Genomic DNA, 18,303 nt, shown 5'->3' with positions numbered 1-18,303 from the left:
AAAATGTCCCCCCCAATATATTAGCAAATTGGAATATATTAGCAATTCAATGTTCAGGCATTCCCAAAAAATTTAATGACTAATATTTAGATAATGACTAAAGTTGTAAACTGTAACATTACACAAAGCGTAGACACACTGTACACACACACTCAACCTATAACTTTAGACACACTGTCTCAGCCATATCAAGAATGCAGCCTGATTTAAATCAATAAATGGTGTTAAATTATATTTTGATTCTTTATTGTTATCTAGGCTACTATTTTTAGTCATCAAAAACCTTAGTCTTAAAATCCAACAATCCAATTTTAGTTTAGTTTTATTGTTTAGCAAGCACATATAAATCTGTGCACAAATTTGTGAAGGCTGTTTACGAAGCCTTTTTTGGGGTACAGAGTTCCATGTTGTTAGGTCTAAAAATGTTATAAATGTCTGTTTTCTGTCTAAAAATGAGACGCTATGTAATGACATTTTGCTTTCAGATTTCACCACATTGCTGGGTCTCAAAAAAAAAACAAAACAAAAAAAACAAAGCCCCCGGGACATCTGCCGCCCCTGCACAGCGGCTGGTCACCGTCAGACAGATACACATGAATCAAGCCCAACCCAAACTGCTGCCCACTTACAGACGATGAAATGAGGAAATGAAAACAAGTTTCACAGCTTAATCCAGATATCATGTGCTGGCAGAGAGAGACGCTCCAGCTCTGTTGCGCACATCAGGATGGGGGTTCAGGGCTTGACCAGCTTCATCGAGGCCAACAGTCACATCTACGAGGACGTCCGGTTCAGGGACAGCCGGCTGGTGGTGGATGGCTGTAACCTGTCCTGTCACCTGTACTTTACCGCGGGTCTGGAGCAGACGTACGGCGGGAACTGGGCTGCGTATGCGGACCTGATCGAGAGGTTCGTCAAAGCGCTGAGGGGCTGCGGGATCCAGCCCTACGTGGTGCTGGACGGAGGCGATGACCACACTGATAAGAAGCTGGAAACCAGGAAAAAACGAGCCAAGGCACGGATTGAAGCAGCCCATAAAAAGTCATTGGGCAGGCGGACCTGGGAGAACATCATGCCCCTGATGTGCAGCTCGCTGTTCAGGCAGACCCTGGTCCGACTGGAGGTCCCGGTGGCCCTGTCCTCCTCAGAGGCAGACCGGGAGGTCGCCGCCCTGGCAAGTGAGTGGAAGTGTCCGGTGCTCTCCAAAGACGGCGACTTCTACATCTTTGACCTGCCGGCGGGGCTTCTGCCCATCCCCCATTTCCAGTGGGAGGTGGCGGAGCAGAGAGGCTTCGTCCCCTGTAAGAAATACACCGTCTCCAGCTTCTGCTCCTTCTACAACATCCAAAGCCCCGTCCTGCCCGCCTTCGCCGCGCTGGCTGGGAACGACTTTGTGAAGCTGGGGGACATGGGGGTGTCCCTCCGGCTGGAAGCCCCAAAGAAAAACAGACCAGCCCACCTGGAGGCGCTGCTCCGCTGGCTGGGGGGCTCCCAGGAGCCCCAGGAGGCCCTGGAGGCGGCGCTGAAGCTGATGGGGGAGATGAGCAGGCAGAAAGAGGCGGAGGTCCTGCAGAGCTTGTCTGCGGGCATGGAGGAGTACCAGCTGCCTCCCAGCGCCCTGGGCCGGTTCTTTATTGACAGGACAGTGCCTCCCCTTCCCCCGGAGGACCAGGCTCTGGTCCCGGACTGGTTCCGCCTGCCTTTCACCGAGGGCCGACTGAACAAAGTCATCCTGGACGTGCTGCGGCTGAGGAGGGCCCGCCTTCCTGCTATGGTGGAGCACGGCAGACTGACCAGCTGCCATATCGCCTCCCGGCCGATCCGCCAAGTGATGTACGGGCTGCTGCTGGGCGAGGAGGAGGTGGAGGAGTACGACCGGGAGGGCCTCCAGCTGACCAGGTGCATGGTCCGGCCGTTCTGCCGAGGAGCCGCTGGACAGCTGAGCCTGGACTCCCTGGATAAGGTATTTTCATTTTTACTATCACAATATAGGCTACTACCACCTTACTACTACGAGCAGCAACAATAATAGCCTAATGGTATTGAAGAGCACATCACATCAGTACGATGTGATATTAGGACTAGGGAGAAATTATTTAGGCTACGGGAAAAGTCTCAATTTTCAGGTTTTTGTCTCATAAATTTGTGAGTTTTTTGTTTTCTTGTAAATTTACGTTTTAAATCTCACAAATTCCATCTTCACTGCTCCAGAAAGAAAACCCAGTAGGTCTGAATAATGATTCCTGAACATGACGTAAGATCTGTCTGTCTGTCTGAGCGAACTGTGCTCCAGCAGCAAATATTTTCGACCAGCCACCAGTCCAAAGATATTTTAGAGCCAAAATGTCCTAAGTGATTGAATCTTCTGTGTGAATCAAATAACATCCTTACAGACTAAATAATCAGTCAGTTAATTGAAAAAATAAAAAAAAATTCATTATTAATCTTTCTAAAGTTATTATGAATAGTTTTTTGGCTGCTGTTCACTTCTGAAGACATCACTTGGAGCTCTGATTACTCCTCATAAACATTAATTATTATTTTGGACTCTTTACAGACTAAATAATCAGTCAGTTAATTGAAAAAAAAATCAATATTAATCAACAATGAAAACCGTCATCAGCTGCCGTCTTAATTTTTGAACTTTCCTTCCTGCTTTCTGTTTTTTCCTGTGAGATAAAACACATCTGTGTTGCACTGTCTGTCCCGCTCCACCAGGCGGAGCTCTCACAGCGTGTCCGGGTGTTGATGGAGGCTCTGAAGGTGGAGCCGTCCTGTTTTCAGGGCGTGGAGCCTCACCTACGCCTCCTGGTGGCTGTTACCTGCTACTGGATGCAGAGTGCCAGCCCCACTCCAGATCTGGACCTGCTGCAGGCTCTGCTGCTGGGACTGGTGACCACACACACCAGCACAGGTAGGATACACACACACACACGCACACACACACACGCACACACACACACACGCACACACATACACACACACACACACACACACACACACACACACACACACACACACACACACACACACACACACAATTCAAGCAATTCAAAATGCTTTACAGAGGCATAGAAATACATTAAGGAATATAAAATCTTTAGAAATTCTGAAAAGTTTAACACAAATCAAGGAAGAAAAATATAAAATAATCTAAGAAAAAAACAAAACAAGAGAAGGTTAAAAATAATAAAAGCAGAAACAAAACAAGAACAACAAAAAAGTGACGCTATGAGTAAAAGATGCTGTAGTAGTATTTTATTTTTCCCGACGTCATGCACCAACAGATGCCCCGTCAACATGGGCTTACAAGACACAACAAACCAGTTCAGACAGGAGCAATAACTTAATGAGAGCAAAGGAACACATATAGTTCAGCCTCATGTGTGTTAAACAATATCCAGAGCAGGAATGAATAACAAGCCTGCTCCTCCAATGCCTCAGCTAAAAAACATAAGTCAGACCATCTGAGGCAAGGACTGTGCATTTATCATTTTTAAACATAAAGTGTCCACATGCACTGTTGATGGATATTTAACTGAAACTGAGCCTGGAGAAACAGCTGATCTGTGAACAGATCCTGCAGTCTGCACACATCAGGAAACACATTTTTAGGAGAAGCCTGTTTCTGAGATGATGATACAAAGGACAATAAAAAAAACAAGAGCATTTTCCACTTCTCCTCGATCACACAGTGGACACTCTGTCCTCACACACACACATGCACACACACACACACATACAGTGCTCTGTAAATATTCTTAATCAGACTGCAGGTTCTTCATTTTGGTTTAAACAGTATTTCTTCTGACCATTTCTGTTAATAATTTTTTAATAGTATTGTTTTAATTTGACTGACACTAAAAGATAATTTATTTTTACATACATACCGAAGACCTGCCTTGGCAAATATTTTTGCAAGCTCCCTTGCCCAAGCATAATGAGAAGAGACACATAACCTGAGTTTTATCTTCAGTCTCCATTTCTTACACCAACAGCACACCATGTCATTTTCAGGACTGTATCATCTGCATACAGGGTGCCAACCATACAGCCTCCCACTGCGACACCAGCAGCTGCCTTCTGGATTCTAGAGCTAGACCGTTGATATAAATGGCAAACACAGCAGGAGAGAGTACACCCCCCTGTTTTACACCAAAGCAAGCAGCAACATTTACATTTTAATGAAACACTTAAGCGGTTGGTGAAACTTTGGACTGCAGAAAGCAAACTTTGACATGCCTGACCTTTGACCTTAGATATTTCTGTACATGCACAAATACCACTGCTACACCCACATACACTTTGAGAGCCACAAGCCAACAGCTTCTCCAAGTACAGCATGTGGATGAACTGTTGAGTGATGTGTGTGTTGTAGCTTTGCAGGTGGAGAACAAAAACGCTCCACCCAGACCGGATTATTTTGTGGCTCACGCCTTCAACCAGTGGCAGTCCTGTGTGATGTTCAGCGTTCAGCTCAACCAGCTGCTGGGTTTCCCTCTGCCTGAGCCTCAGGTCATCAGGTGAGACTGCACAGCCAATCACTACAACCAACACCAGACCACAGTTACTAACAGCATCATAAAGAGTGTTTGGGTCAAACTATCAAGCGATGGGTCAAGTTTCCCAGCACGTCAGCCAACTAGACGGAAACCTCGCTCTGCAGCTGAAAGTGACTGAGCAGCAAACAGCAGCTCTGCAGTCAGTGCTGCAGGTTTCTCTGCTGTCTGAAGCTCAGTATCAGGACAGTAATGCTCCCCTACAACAGACTCAGTACAAGCCTTTAGAAGCAGGAGCCTGGAGCAGCTCAGCCTTTTGTCCAGCGTTCAAACAGCAGCAGGGACTCGGAGCCTGAAGGAGCTGCAGCAGGCAGGAAGTGTAAAACGGTGGGGGCTCGTTCAGCCCCAGTTCATACTCATGAGTCTGCTCTAGCTGATGTTGTGTGGCTCCAACTGTCTTCTCTTGATGTTCTCCAGGTTGTGTGAGGGAAAGCTGTTCCACCAGCTGGTCCACAGGTTGTGGGGGGGGGTGCAACCTGAGCATTTCCTGACGAGGACGCCCTCCAGCCTGAAGCTCTACCGAACCCTGCTGGCCGCCGTGCAGCAGCCCCAGCACAGGAGAACCACACACACTCTGGAGGATCTGACCGCCAAGCTGGAGCAGTTCCAACTCCCGAACAAAGACGAGGAGGCAGCAAGGAGCACAGGCCACTGGCCCAAAAACCCAGAGCTCGGTCGCAAACAGGAGCGCCGAGGCCAGAACTAATTCTCTGTGGTTGGAACTTGTCCAGGAATCCATCCATCTGAGTTTCAACGTCCTGTCTGTGTCCTTTTTTTTTTTTGACAAAAATAAGCAGACAGCGACAGCCAAACCTTTCTCAGTGCAATTTAAAAAAAAAAAAAAAAAATTATTTGTCAAGTCAAGTTTGGATGACGATCAGGCTTGTATGCGATTACAGAGCCATGGAAGGGGTGTGACATTCCAAGAATTTTTAAGATTTAAGTCAGAAAATTCATGAGGAAAAAACGTTCAAATTTATATATATAAAAAAGTTAAAATTCTGACATTATAAAATCACACATTTACAAGAACAAACTCCACATGTGCTGCCCCCTGCTGGCCGTGTCTCAGGCCTGCAGCTGATTCTACTCTGACATGGGATTCAGGAACAAGGAGATCCTGCTGATCTGAGCCCACAATCAGCAGATTGTTTTCTTCTGAATCGGCCCAAGTCACAGCAACGTCTCTTCAGAGTCCAGATGCTGAGGAGGAGGTTGTGGTTCTGGACTCAAACCAGCAGGATAGACTTCAGACTGGATCCCACAGGAGGAGAACAACTGATTTCACTGTTTTTTTTTTCTCATAATTTTGTGATTTTATAATCTTGAAAATGTTCAATTTTTTTCTCATAAATTTACCACTTTAATCTCAAAAATCCAGATTATATTCCTTAAAATATCACTCCGCCTTCCCCAGCTTCATAATGTTTCTCTCTCTCTACGGCGACCCTAATATGCCGATGTACACAGTTAAAATATCGGAAGCAGAAAATGTCAAAAAAAAAAAAAAAAAAAAAAAACAGAAATGTAGTGCAAAATTAAATCTGCCGACAAATTTTAAAAAGCAGTAATTATCTGTGGCATACACACACATTATTACTGCAATTTTACAAACAGTCTTTATATAAATACATTAAATACTTTACTTTTAACGTATTCTTACCAGAAAACAGAAAAGCTGAAGTACAGATAATTATAACTTTGTATCAAAACAATACTCTGTTTTTACAGTGAATCTTTTTGTAAATTGATATTTAAAATCTGTTGAAAAAAAAACAAGATAGTCAGTTTATTTTGTTAAATCACATTAAACATTCAAATAAACAGTTACATTTTGTAAATTTAAGATCATTTCAGATCATTTCATTAAGGTAAAAAATGTAAACTGTATAAGAAAAAAAACATTCCAGTGTGGTGTGTTAGGGCTCGAGGCCATTAAAGGTTTGTTTGTTTTTTGGTCATAAATGTACCTCTTAATTTAATATTCAGTGTTCATTCACTCTCATAAACTTACTACTTTTAATCTCAGAAATTCTGACTACACTGAGCCGACTTCTGTCGCTCATTTTAGGACGAGAAGAGAAACATTTCAGGTGATGGATCTGCTCTGCTCTGCTGTGTTTATGCACCTCTTGTTAGCTGAACTGTCACTTATATGTAGACTTACCAACCACTGTTTAGAAAATGGAATAAAAGTGTTTTTTTCTCTAACCACCGTCGATAATAATCAGAAAATAAATATACAACTGAGAATTGAATCCGGGCCGCCGAGTGGTAATCATTAATCATACCTCTACACTCTCTCTACCCTTTCGGTGTACGGAAAGTGGCTCTTACTTAATATTTGCAGACCAAGCCATAATGGAGCACTATTGTTTTAAATGGCGGAGGCTTAAATACAGGCTGATGCTGACTGGATAACACCTCTGACACGCCCACAAAACCCATGCCTGCGAAAAAAAAATTAAGCCATTTTTTCAGCTAGATTTAGAGTTATATCTCATTTCTCATTGTTTTTCTAAGTTCTCGCCACATCTACCTCTGTGTTTTTGACATAAATCTATCCAACCATCTATCTATCTCTCTCTGTCTGTCTGTCTGTCTGTCTGTCTGTCTGTCTGTCTGTCTGTCTGTCTGTCTGTCTGTGTCTCTCTGTCTGCCTGTCTGTCTGTATAGATAGATAGATAGATAGACAGACAGACAGTAACGTGCGGTGGTGTCCTTGGCCAAGGGTCAATTAACATCAATCAATCAATCAATCAAACTTTATTTGTAGAGCACTTTTCATACATGAAATGTAGCACAAAGTGCTTTACATGTTATAAACACCCTCCGCCCCCACCCCCACCCCCTCCCCACCCCAACCTCTAGACCCCCACCCCACGATTCTCTCTCTCTCTCTCTCTCACACACACACACACACACACACACACACACACACACACACACACACATAATGTTTGTTTGGCTGAGTAGAGAGGAACCAGGTCAGGAAGCGCTGCCATCTGCGCTGGGGGCTGCCCACGGCCCAGGCCAGAATGCCACCGCTCAGGGGCCCACCAAGCCACAGGTAGGCAGAGGACCCACAGTGCTGCAGCGGGGCACCGCCACAGAGCCACAGAGCCTCCATCCACCCCAGCCGGTGCGCCCCACCAGAAGAGACATCCCAACATAGGAGAACTCAAATTGCATAGAGCATACATATGAAATATCTATTATACAACATGTAGCCTATATCCGAGCGACCAATCTGATTGGTCAGTCAGACATTTAGAATGAGCTCAGATGATCTGGTATCACGGCTAGCCGTGCTTACGTGAAAAATACCTCTTCACTGAAAATATTACTCCGCCTATATCTTATTGCCCAAGTCTGTGTGGTTTCCATGGCAACACGAAAGGTTTCACTGAAACCCGCATCAAAAGCCGCTGTAAACTTTGTTAGTCTGCATAATGGAGCGTTTTGTGGTCAATTTTGATTTCTTTGGCGACCTAAGTTTGGATAAATGGCTGAATGAGGAAGACAAGACAGAAGAGAAAAGGGAGAGATATGCGAGAGTGACGAGTGAAGAGCTGGATCAGCTGGAGAGGTCAGGAAATGAAGCCGGTACGGCCCGGTCAACGTCTTGGGCCGTCAGATGTCTACAAGACAACCTGACAAACACCAGGCAAACAGCTGATTTCTCACCTGTAAGGAAAGAAGAGCTGAACAAGATCCTCCATGAATTTTATGGAGCTTTAATTTCTATAATAAAGAAAATGAAATGCCTCAGAGGATTCAGCACCACGGACAGTACCCGCTGATGCAGATTCAGCACCACGGACAGTACCTGCTGAGGCAGATTCAGCACCATGGACAGTACCTGCTGAGGCAGATTCAGCACCACGGACAGTACCTGGAAGATTTTCCGTGGAGATGTGCAGCTGTAACTTTGTTCTTTTTATTAAAGTGTTAATGTTATCAGTTATTAATGAGCCTATTAATCGTTATTAATTTGTTTAGTCTTTATGAGTTTCCTAGGCCAATGATTTAATTAATTTGTCAATTTGTTTGCATCTGTACATCTGTATGAACAGTTAATAAATCAACACATCTGTGAAAGCTGTGCTCTTTATTTCAGAGGTAAATTGATAACAGCCTGAAAAGGTGATTCTATAACTCTGTTCAGCCTTAATGTGACTGCTTACTGTCGTTACTTTTGCTGCTTAGCTGACGTTAAATTGGAGTGACTCACCCCCAGCTGAAATAAAACATCTGCCGGTGACTTTATGAAAAGACAGATGTTTGTTGTGGCCGACACTGGAAAGCAGTAGCCTGTATTTAAATATAACTGTTCTTATAAGTTGGTTGTAAATAAAGATCAGCTGTGCTGCTGAGTCATTGTCACAGCACCTGTTAGATTAAAAATGACTGAGAAGTCGGCAGAAGTATAACTATCAGTCCATGAAAAAAATATTTTTTTCCAGCGGATATTCTAGTTCCAACATGATTACTAGCAGAGCAGTTTTGTGTTGCTATGTGTGGTATTTATTCAGTTTTGGGAATCACGATGTCTAGAAAACATGATAAGCCCAAGTTGGCTGACAAGGACTAATTACCGTCAGACCTCATGTGTTTCATGTGAAACGGAGAGAATACGAGCAAAAAACTTTGATATTTTGAGAGCACACACACCTCTGCACACACACACCTCCGGACACACACCTCAGCACACACACCTCCGCACACACCTCCAGACACACACACCTCCGGACACACACCTGCTGATGCTGACAGATCAACTGAAAGGCTCAAACCCTCAGTCTACACACTTCAAATCAGGTCAACAGCATTTATTTGAATATCTAACAGGATATTGTCATAACAAAAGGAGTCTAGTTATTTAAAAAAGCCCTTGTAGCTGCCTGCACAGTGGCGCCACCTGCTGCTGAAATGAAGAGACACACAGAAGTGGACTAGGACACTGAATGACCTGCAGCACCAGACCAGCAGCTCAGGCTGATGACACAGAGCCTAGAGGCAGCTACAGGTCTAATAATCACCTTTTGTTTTGGAGATTGTGGAAGTGAATGAGCGGGTTGAGACCAGAGAGAGAGAGAGACAGAGAGGGAGAGACAGACAGATTTCTTCCTGTCACTATCCTGCTGTAAAGATTAACTTTCAAGATTTATTAAAGGAATTGTCCAAAACATATCTGAGCACAGTCCTCTTTTCCCGACTTCCCCAGACTGAGACCAGATGTTGGACACCATGTCCACCTCTGGACGTACAGTGGTTCAGCTCCTATGGGTAGCATTTCCTGTTAGCTTAGCATAAAGACTTGAAGTCTATGGGAGTCAGCAGCTCTGAAGGTGATTTTATTTGCACAGACGTCTTGGGCTAACAACCACCATAGACTTTAAGTGTTTATGCTAAGCTAAACTAATGCTACCAATCAGAAATGTCAGAGTGTTCATACCAGGCTTGTCATTTTTATCTTCATCTATTTAATTTTCTATTTTAGTCTATTTCCCCTCAGGGATCAATGAGTAAAGTATTTCTGATTCTGATAAGGAAGTCGGGGCTCATTTGCATAGTGGGTGTGGCGATGAAAACTCCTCCCTGATTGGCTGCTCTCCTGCCAAAGCAGCTGGGTTTGATTGGCAGGCGTCAGATTGACCCGCCGCCAGGTCACCGAGGGAAGGAGGAGGCGTTTTGACGGGATGCGCCCTACACTTTTAAAGGACTTCATTACCCAGAAACCCTAGAGCCCACACATGCGACTGCAGGTTTACAGGAAAGAGCAGATTTAAACTCCAAAAGGCATTTTCTTTGTCAGGTGTGATTCCAGAGGCCACAAACTGGGCCGACACATTCCCATGAGCCTTTGCAAAAGGGCCGCCACAGACGCCGCAGGAAAAACTCTCCCGAGAACCATCGCAGAGCAGCAGCACCTGGACCACAATGCAGTGCTGCTGCCTCCTTAGACCACAATGCAATGCAGCAATAACACAAATTTTAAAATGAGATGTCTCCAAATGGTTGCAATAATGTCCCTGTCACGAGGCTTTTTTGTAAGTCCTAAGTGCTTAGGAATTGTTATTGATGAGAACTTGTCCTTTAAATCACACATAGAAAACTTGTGTCTCAGCGTAAAATGAAATTGGGTTTCTTTTTTAGAAATAAGTCTTGTTTTTCCCTACAAGTTAGGAAACATCTGATCTGGACCACTTTCGTTCCTTTACTTGATTATGGAGACTTGCTTTTTATGAACGTGCCTGACTCTTATTTGAAAAAACTGGACACTGTATATCACTGTGCCTTACGTTTTATTACCCGTTGAGGCAATCTTGTCCACCACTGCACTTTGTATGCAACGGCAAACTGTCCATCTTTATCTGCCCGAAGACTTTCTCGATGGATGGTTTTTGTATATAAATCTCTTCTTGGCCTGGCTCCCACCTATTTGTGTCATTTTATGTGTAGAGACTCCAGTCATTACAGCCTACGCTCACAGGATGTCCTCCGCATGCTGGTTCCTAGAGCCAACACAGATCTTGGTAAAAAAAAAAAAAAAAAGCCTTCAGAGATGCTGCTCCCTGGTCATGGACTGACATACAGAAGGATCTGAGGCTACCTGAACTGATCACTTTGGGGGAATTTCAGGCCATCTTAAAAGATCGAGAAACCAGTTCTCTTGGGCAATGCACTTGTTTTTCAAACTGAATTAGTGCTGAAACGTTTTAAATTATTTTGACCTGTCATGTGTTCTTGTGTTTATGTTGTAAGCAATTTGTGTTGCTGGCTACAGTGTGTGACTGCTGTTGTTTTGTTGTTGTTGTATTTATTGTTGTAACATTGTTTATGCTGCCCTCGTGACCAGGTCACTCTTGAAAAAGAGATTTTAATCTCAATGAATCTTTTTACCTGGTTAAATAAAGGATATTGATTGATTGATTGATTGATTGATTGATTGATTGATTGTAATATTGATTGTCCTTTTTTAATTTTGTTCTTTTTGCTTGTATTCTGCCACGATCACTAGCCATGCTGAAAGGCATTCTGGGAAATGTAGGAAATCACTACCTGCAGTAGAAACAGACGAGCAGGTTGATGGAGTTTACAAAAAAAAAAACGTCATCACCGATCCCTGCGTCACAAAATGATTCTCGCTTCTATGTGTGTGTGTGTGTGTGTGTGTGTGTGTGTGTGTGTGTGTGTGTGAACTCAGATATGTTGGGGATTTCAGCAATATTTTGGAACAGCTGGTATGTTTGCATGTTTATTAAAGGAGCAGTCCACCTAAAATACACAGATAAAAATGCAGTTTCTCGCTGTGTGATTTGGCGGGGTTTCCCTGGACCGACTCACGGCAGACAGAAGCAGGGGCTGGTGTTATTCGGCAGGAAGTAGTTCCCAAATCCACCACACTCCACAGAAACTGTAAGACAGCCTGACCTGCAGGGCGCCCCCTGGTGGGAAAGGGATTTGTGTATTTTGAGTGGACTGCTCCTTTAACTCGCCAAGACAATCAGGCTGCTTGTAAGATGTGACTCTCCTCAGTCAGAAATCAGGGCGGAGGGAAACTTCTGTCAACCAATCAGAGTCCAGTATTGCGATGACTTCATATTGATTCAGTTTAATTTGTTGTTATTTATTGATTTGATTTTTTTCATTTAATGAAATCATGAAAACGGTGTAACGTGGAGCTGTGAGGTCAGACCTTCTGTTTATCTGTGCTTTTAATTTGAAAACCTGTGACAACCTCCATGAAAACGACTTTTAATTTTGAAAAGCTGTTTCTGAGCTCGTGCTTCCTGGCGCGCTGAACTGAACGTCATAAATCTTTTTTTTTTTTTTTAATTTTGCTGCGCCGTCAGTCACGTGACTCTTCCTTTTACTGATCCTTTTCTTTTTCTTTTTTTGTTTTGTTTTGTATCTGCCCATCACACTAATCAATTTATTCACACACTTTCTGATCATTTATTATTATTATTGTTATTATTATTATTACATAGATAAACTTTGATGCCCAGGAGGTGAAGGGACTGCAGTCTGGATGAAAGCAGAATTTAACATGTTTTGAAGTTTTTCCTCTGGCGCCATCTAGAGGTGCAGTCCAGCCACTGTCAGGCCGATGGGACAAGCCCCACACTGTGTTTTAACTCATACAATCACATTTTACACATATTTATTATATATTTGTATTATTTTTTCATCCCTTCAGTCATGACTCTGACTCAGCCTCACGACTCCAAACACGATCAGCACGACTGGATTAATCTGCTAATCTGTGAGGTAGATATTCAGTTCATAGAGATGTAGAGATTAAGCCTCTGAAACCTGACCTCCAAAACATGGTGTGGGAAAAGCGATGAACAAATTAGCATGAAAATGAATGCACAAAAAGCAGAAAATGAGTTACGTCACATGAAAATGAGCAGAACGGCACCGCAAAACGAGCTGGAGAGTTTGTACTGAGAAAGAAGAAATTTACCCCAAACTTACCTCAAAAAAAGAAAGAAAGAAAGAAATTTACAATTCATTCATTTTTCGGGTTGATTTGTAATTTTCCTGGAATTTAATTGCAATTAGCCTATGTAATCGTAATAAATATACTTCTGAGTCTTTTTTTAGTGTTGCTAATTTGATGGCCTTTTCTTAAAAAAAAAAAAAAAAACTTTTTGGTAATTTTGTGGCTGGTAATTTTCTTGTTTTTCTTAAAGTTTTGGTGAATTTTGTGGCAGTTGCACGGCGATTGTCCTGTAATTTGATTTTTGGATTATATGATATTTTCCCTCAGGTTTCAGAGGGTTACTGTGTTTCTGCGGGAAGAATCGGAGGATGTGAAAAGTTCTTGTAAATAGTTTTTTTTTTTTCTTAAAGAATTCCCGCTTTTATTGTTTTTATAAATATCCGTGGAAGCGCAGACGAAGAGTTTTGAACCTCAGGCTCGACCTCCAAACTAACGCGAAGCCACGAAACGGGAATAAATTAATGAAAACTGAAAACTATGAAATGAAAGCACAAAGTCTCGCATAAGTCATATCCATTTATTGTAATATGTTTACTTTATTATTATTATTATTATTATTATTATTATTATTATTCAGGGAAATAAAACCACAGTAACACGTGAATCTGCATGATGCGGTTTGTACTCAGACCCATATCCAGAAAAAAATGACAGGGGGGGCACTAAAAATCCCAAGGGGGACAATTTTTCAGCTAGAATGACAGGAATATCTCATTTCTCATTGTTTATCTAAGTTCTTACCACACCTAAATGGACTGCATTTCTATAGTCTATTAGTCTTCTATAGTCTACTGACCACTCAAAGCGCTTTACAATGCTTTGCCTCACATTCACCCATTCACACACTGTCGGCAGAGGCTGCCATGCAAGGCGCCTAACTGTCCATTAGGAACGGTGAGGGGTTCAGTATCTTGCTCAAGGACACTACCTCCTATCTATCTATCTATCTATCTATCTATCTGTCTGTCTATCTGTCTGTCTGTCTGTCTGTCTGTCTGTGAGTCAATATCAGTATAAGGTACCATTTGGTGTCCCGGGCAGAAATCACTCACTTTTCATGAAAAATTTGCAAAATAACAAAACTCTGAGGGTTTATTATAAATGGCCAAACATTTAAACACACATTGGTACAGAGATACATCTTTAAAAGGGTGTTTTTCATATTTTAAAAAAATGTTCTATGATTAGATGCATGTGATTTTGCCATGTCCCAAACTCGTCTCTACTAACTTCACTGAGTGTAATAAGTAGATAAATGATATTCAATGTACAAACCTTTTACATGCTCTTGTTGCTCTCATCAAGTACTTGAATAAAATGCGTCAATTGGATCATTTATGGTCTAATGTCATAATAATAATAAACGTTTTGCATGTGTCCCTGGATTTGCTGTCCACCCCGTCATTAGGTGGTTACTGCCACTATAAGAAACCACCTGCTGTAATCAGTGACATCACTACCACTGCTTTGTCTTTTACAAATGGAGTGAAGAATAGCTCCTGCAGAGAGAGTACATATCAACATTTATATTTTGACATTTTCATCATTTTATAATTGAACTTGAATGTGTTCAATCTTAATGTGTCCACCCTGTCATTGCAAAATATGAATCTATATAAATGCTTTTCAGAATTTCAAAATATGTTTGTTAAACTATACACAGTCACCTTCCTAACTGATACATGTTGCTAGCTAATGGCCCAACATGTGCTCATTAAATGCAAACTTCAGCCAGAAACGTCCTCCCTGTCATCGTCCACCCTGTCATCAAGTCTAGTTTTATAACAGTTTTATAAGTTTTTCAGTGTTTCAGAAGTCAAGTGGAGGAAAAAACATATGCAGAGAAAGAAACCATTTGAAAGGATACCTATGTTTATACTTTTTGTGGTAGGCCTACATTTAGGGACCAAGGGTTTTTGTTTTGTTTATATCAATCTTGTTTTTTCGTCTAGTTGAAGGTTTTATTTATTTATTTTTGCTGTTGTTGAGTGTCATTTCCAGATGTAGCCTACCTGTGCACAATTCAAAATACAGTAGGTGAAAAAAGTCATGTTTGGCAAAAAACATTTGTTGACAAAACCATAACATTGTTTCCTTTAAATATATATGAGGCACTTCACTATTGTCCACCCCGTCATGTCAAGGTCCACCCCGTCATGTCATTGTCCACCCCTTCATGTTCATGTTTTATGTTAACATTATGTTAAGTTATCAAAACCTTTTGCGTGATTTTGCTCTGAAGAGATTAGGGCCAAACAGTATTATTTCAAAGTTTGAACAGATACCTTTATTTATAAAGTTTATTCAGAAAAGAAAGTACAACTTTCACAGATTTTACATATACAAACATATTTTTCCATAATTTCTGTATTTTTGAGAGATGTTTTGCAGAAACTAAAATATATTCCCGAATGAGGGACCAAATACCTTTCTGAAAATGTACATGTTGTAATCAATATATGATTAGAACATATTTACTCTATTTAGAAATTGTCCCATGACAGGGTGGACACATTTTGCAATTCGCTTGTACTTTCTATGCTTGCAGTCAATTTATAAAAGGTGCAGGAGCTTGACCAACATGCATTTCTAACAGCTTAAGGTCTACTTTATACAATGGATATGGAGTTCAGTGGAAAATCTCATCTTTTTTTGTGTGACATTGGGAAGTCTCAATGGCACTCTATACTGATATTGACTCCTGTCTGTCTGTCTGTGTCTCTCTGTCTCTGTCTGTACAGATAGCTAGCTAGCTAGCCAGACAGCCAGCCAGCCAGCCAGCCAGACAGACAGACAGACAGACAGACAGACAGACAGATAGATAGATAGAAATATCTATTATACAACAGGTAGATCCAACTAAGCAATCTGATTGGACAGTCAGAATGTGTTCATTTAGAATGGGCTCAAATGAACATGACGGCACGGCTAGCCATGCTCAAATGAAAAATACCTCATCACTGAAAATATTACTCTGCCTGTTGTGAAGCTCTTATTTTGTTAACCTTTTCCTGTTTGGTGTCTCACTTCCTTTATACTCACTAGATGTTTCTAGCTTTGCCACCACCTAATTGCATTGATTGAGTTCACCTGTTCACTCCCTTATTTAAGACTGCACTTCCCTTCACTCCTTCTTTTCACTTTCACATGGGGCAGCAGACCTGGTGAGTTTTGTTTGTTTCCTTAGTTTAATTAGTAACCTCAGCCTTATTGACATTTATCTTTATTTTGTGCAATGAGGTCAGTTTATGTTCAGTTTTAATCTTTTGTTTGCTTTCTTTCAGACCTGATGACCCATGTGTGTCTGTTTGCCCCCTTTTCTCATGCTGAACCTGAGAATAAATCCTGTAAATAATCTGCATCTCCTGGCAATGCTTTACATTCCTGACAGAATGTTTCTGTAATGATAGTCTTAATAAGAAAATTGAACCTCCTACATTACATGGTCCTTCGAGCCGGATTTAGACTATTGTTATGGATTCACAGCCACCAGATGGGACCATTCGACGTTCTGAACGTGAAACCCGACCCCCTACTTATCTGGCAGATTATGAAGTCCAGTATCCTGGAGTTAAAGGTGCTGCATGCCAAACAGAAGGCACACAATGCACTCATCATACAGACACACATGGGCTTCAAGATGACACACAAGAGCAACAAACAATTCCTGAGCCAGACAGTAAAATGGAGGATGACATAAATGACTTTGCCAATCCTGTGCCTACTGATCAGGCTGAAATCATGAAAGAGATTTTAGTGACAATGAGAGGGATTCAGCGTCTCATGAGTAGATCATCCACTCCAAAGTCCTCTTCCTCCAGATCTACACCCATATCTGGGTCATCTGCAGGGAACTCTGTGTGTAACTTAGCAGCAACCACCAAGACACAGCACCAAGCTGTTCAACCTCCAAGTGTTACAATACTACAACCACAGTCATCTTGTCCACCAGAGGTCAGCCGTCATCCTGTTGCTGTTTCTTCTGCTGTGCCATGTTTTCCTAACTTGTCAATCCTTGATGCTGCAGTTCCTTCAGCTGATTTACCTAAGCCAATAGGTACTTCACAAGACTTACCCTCCAGTTATCCTGCTGCAGCACCACTAGAGGGCCACCGACAAAGTCCATATATTCAACCTTTGAATCCTCCAGTTGTAAACTCGGCTCAGCCTCTTGTTTCCTTTTCCACCCAGCAGGAGCAGTGTTTCCCTCAAATGTCCCAGTCCTCTATATCTCATGACTACCAGCCACAGAGATCTTTGGCACCCTCTACTGGCAGAACACATGTCTACAAGCTGGAGGGCCCCTCTTTTCCAGACCTTACCAGAGAAGATGAAATGCAGTACAGGATGCTGCGGATGGCGCTGAGTAACCTTCTTGACCCCAATGAGACAGAGCATTTTAAATATCACGTTCTTCTTGATCATCTGAAGGTGGACCAAGCCAAAAGATTAGCTCTTGCTTTCTCCTATGCATCTGACCCATACACCCAAGCTATCAAGGCCCTTGATGAACGTTATGGGCAACCTAGACAACTGGCATTGAAGGAGCTCAGAAACATCATGGATCTCCCTTTTATCAGAGCAGGTGATGGCCAAGCTCTTGACAACTTTGCCCTTCCTGTACAAGCACTTGTTGGTCTGCTTAGCACAATGGAAGATCAAGGACAGGCAGAACTCCTCTGTGGCTCTCACGTGGAGCGTCTCCTTGAAAAGTTGCCTGCAGAACACTCCAGTTGCTTTAAACGGCATGTCTACAGGAGTCAAGGTGTCATGAGGTATGACTTACTACTTTTCTCATCTTGGTTGCAAACTGAAGCTCGATGTCAATCGAGAAAAGAGCTGTCTAACTCATCTTCCAATCAAATCCAATCCAATCAAAGACATCCCCGTAAATCTATACCTCCTCTGACTACAATTCTACATGGAGCAAACAAACCTAATGAACCCACACCATCTTCAGAGCTCTTTCCAAAGTCCAGAGCAACCTGTGCATATTGCAGATCATTTCTACATCATATCAGTAGATGCCCTGATTTCACTGAGATGACAAAAGAACAAAAGACAAACTGGATAAAGGAGAACAAGCGCTGTTGGCGCTGTGCTCGATCTCATCAAGCCGCTAAGTGTGATCTGAAGAAATACTGTGCCACCTGCAAAGGAAGACATCTACAAATACTGTGTGACGTAAATCAGAGATCCAACCCCCTTGTCAGTTCTGCTGTGAGGACA

General features: G+C 42.3%; 1 protein-coding gene across 1 annotated transcript; it reads left to right on the top strand.

Annotated features, from left to right (window-relative positions):
- The first annotated feature begins 715 nt into the window (after positions 1-715).
- LOC115374350 (protein asteroid homolog 1-like) lies at positions 716-5,265 on the top strand. Its single transcript, XM_030073208.1, has 4 exons — positions 716-1,963; positions 2,719-2,914; positions 4,379-4,523; positions 4,977-5,265. Exons 1-4 carry the CDS (start codon positions 728-730, stop codon positions 5,263-5,265), a joined length of 1,866 nt encoding a protein of 621 aa, XP_029929068.1. The 5' UTR covers positions 716-727.
- The last annotated feature ends 13,038 nt before the right edge of the window (positions 5,266-18,303 follow it).

Source organism: Myripristis murdjan, chromosome 16 (genome assembly GCF_902150065.1).
Source record: "Myripristis murdjan chromosome 16, fMyrMur1.1, whole genome shotgun sequence".
In the NCBI taxonomy this organism is placed as follows: Eukaryota; Metazoa; Chordata; class Actinopteri; order Holocentriformes; family Holocentridae; genus Myripristis; species Myripristis murdjan.
Note: the sequence above shows the minus strand (reverse complement) of the source record. Positions and strands in the feature narration are given on the sequence as shown.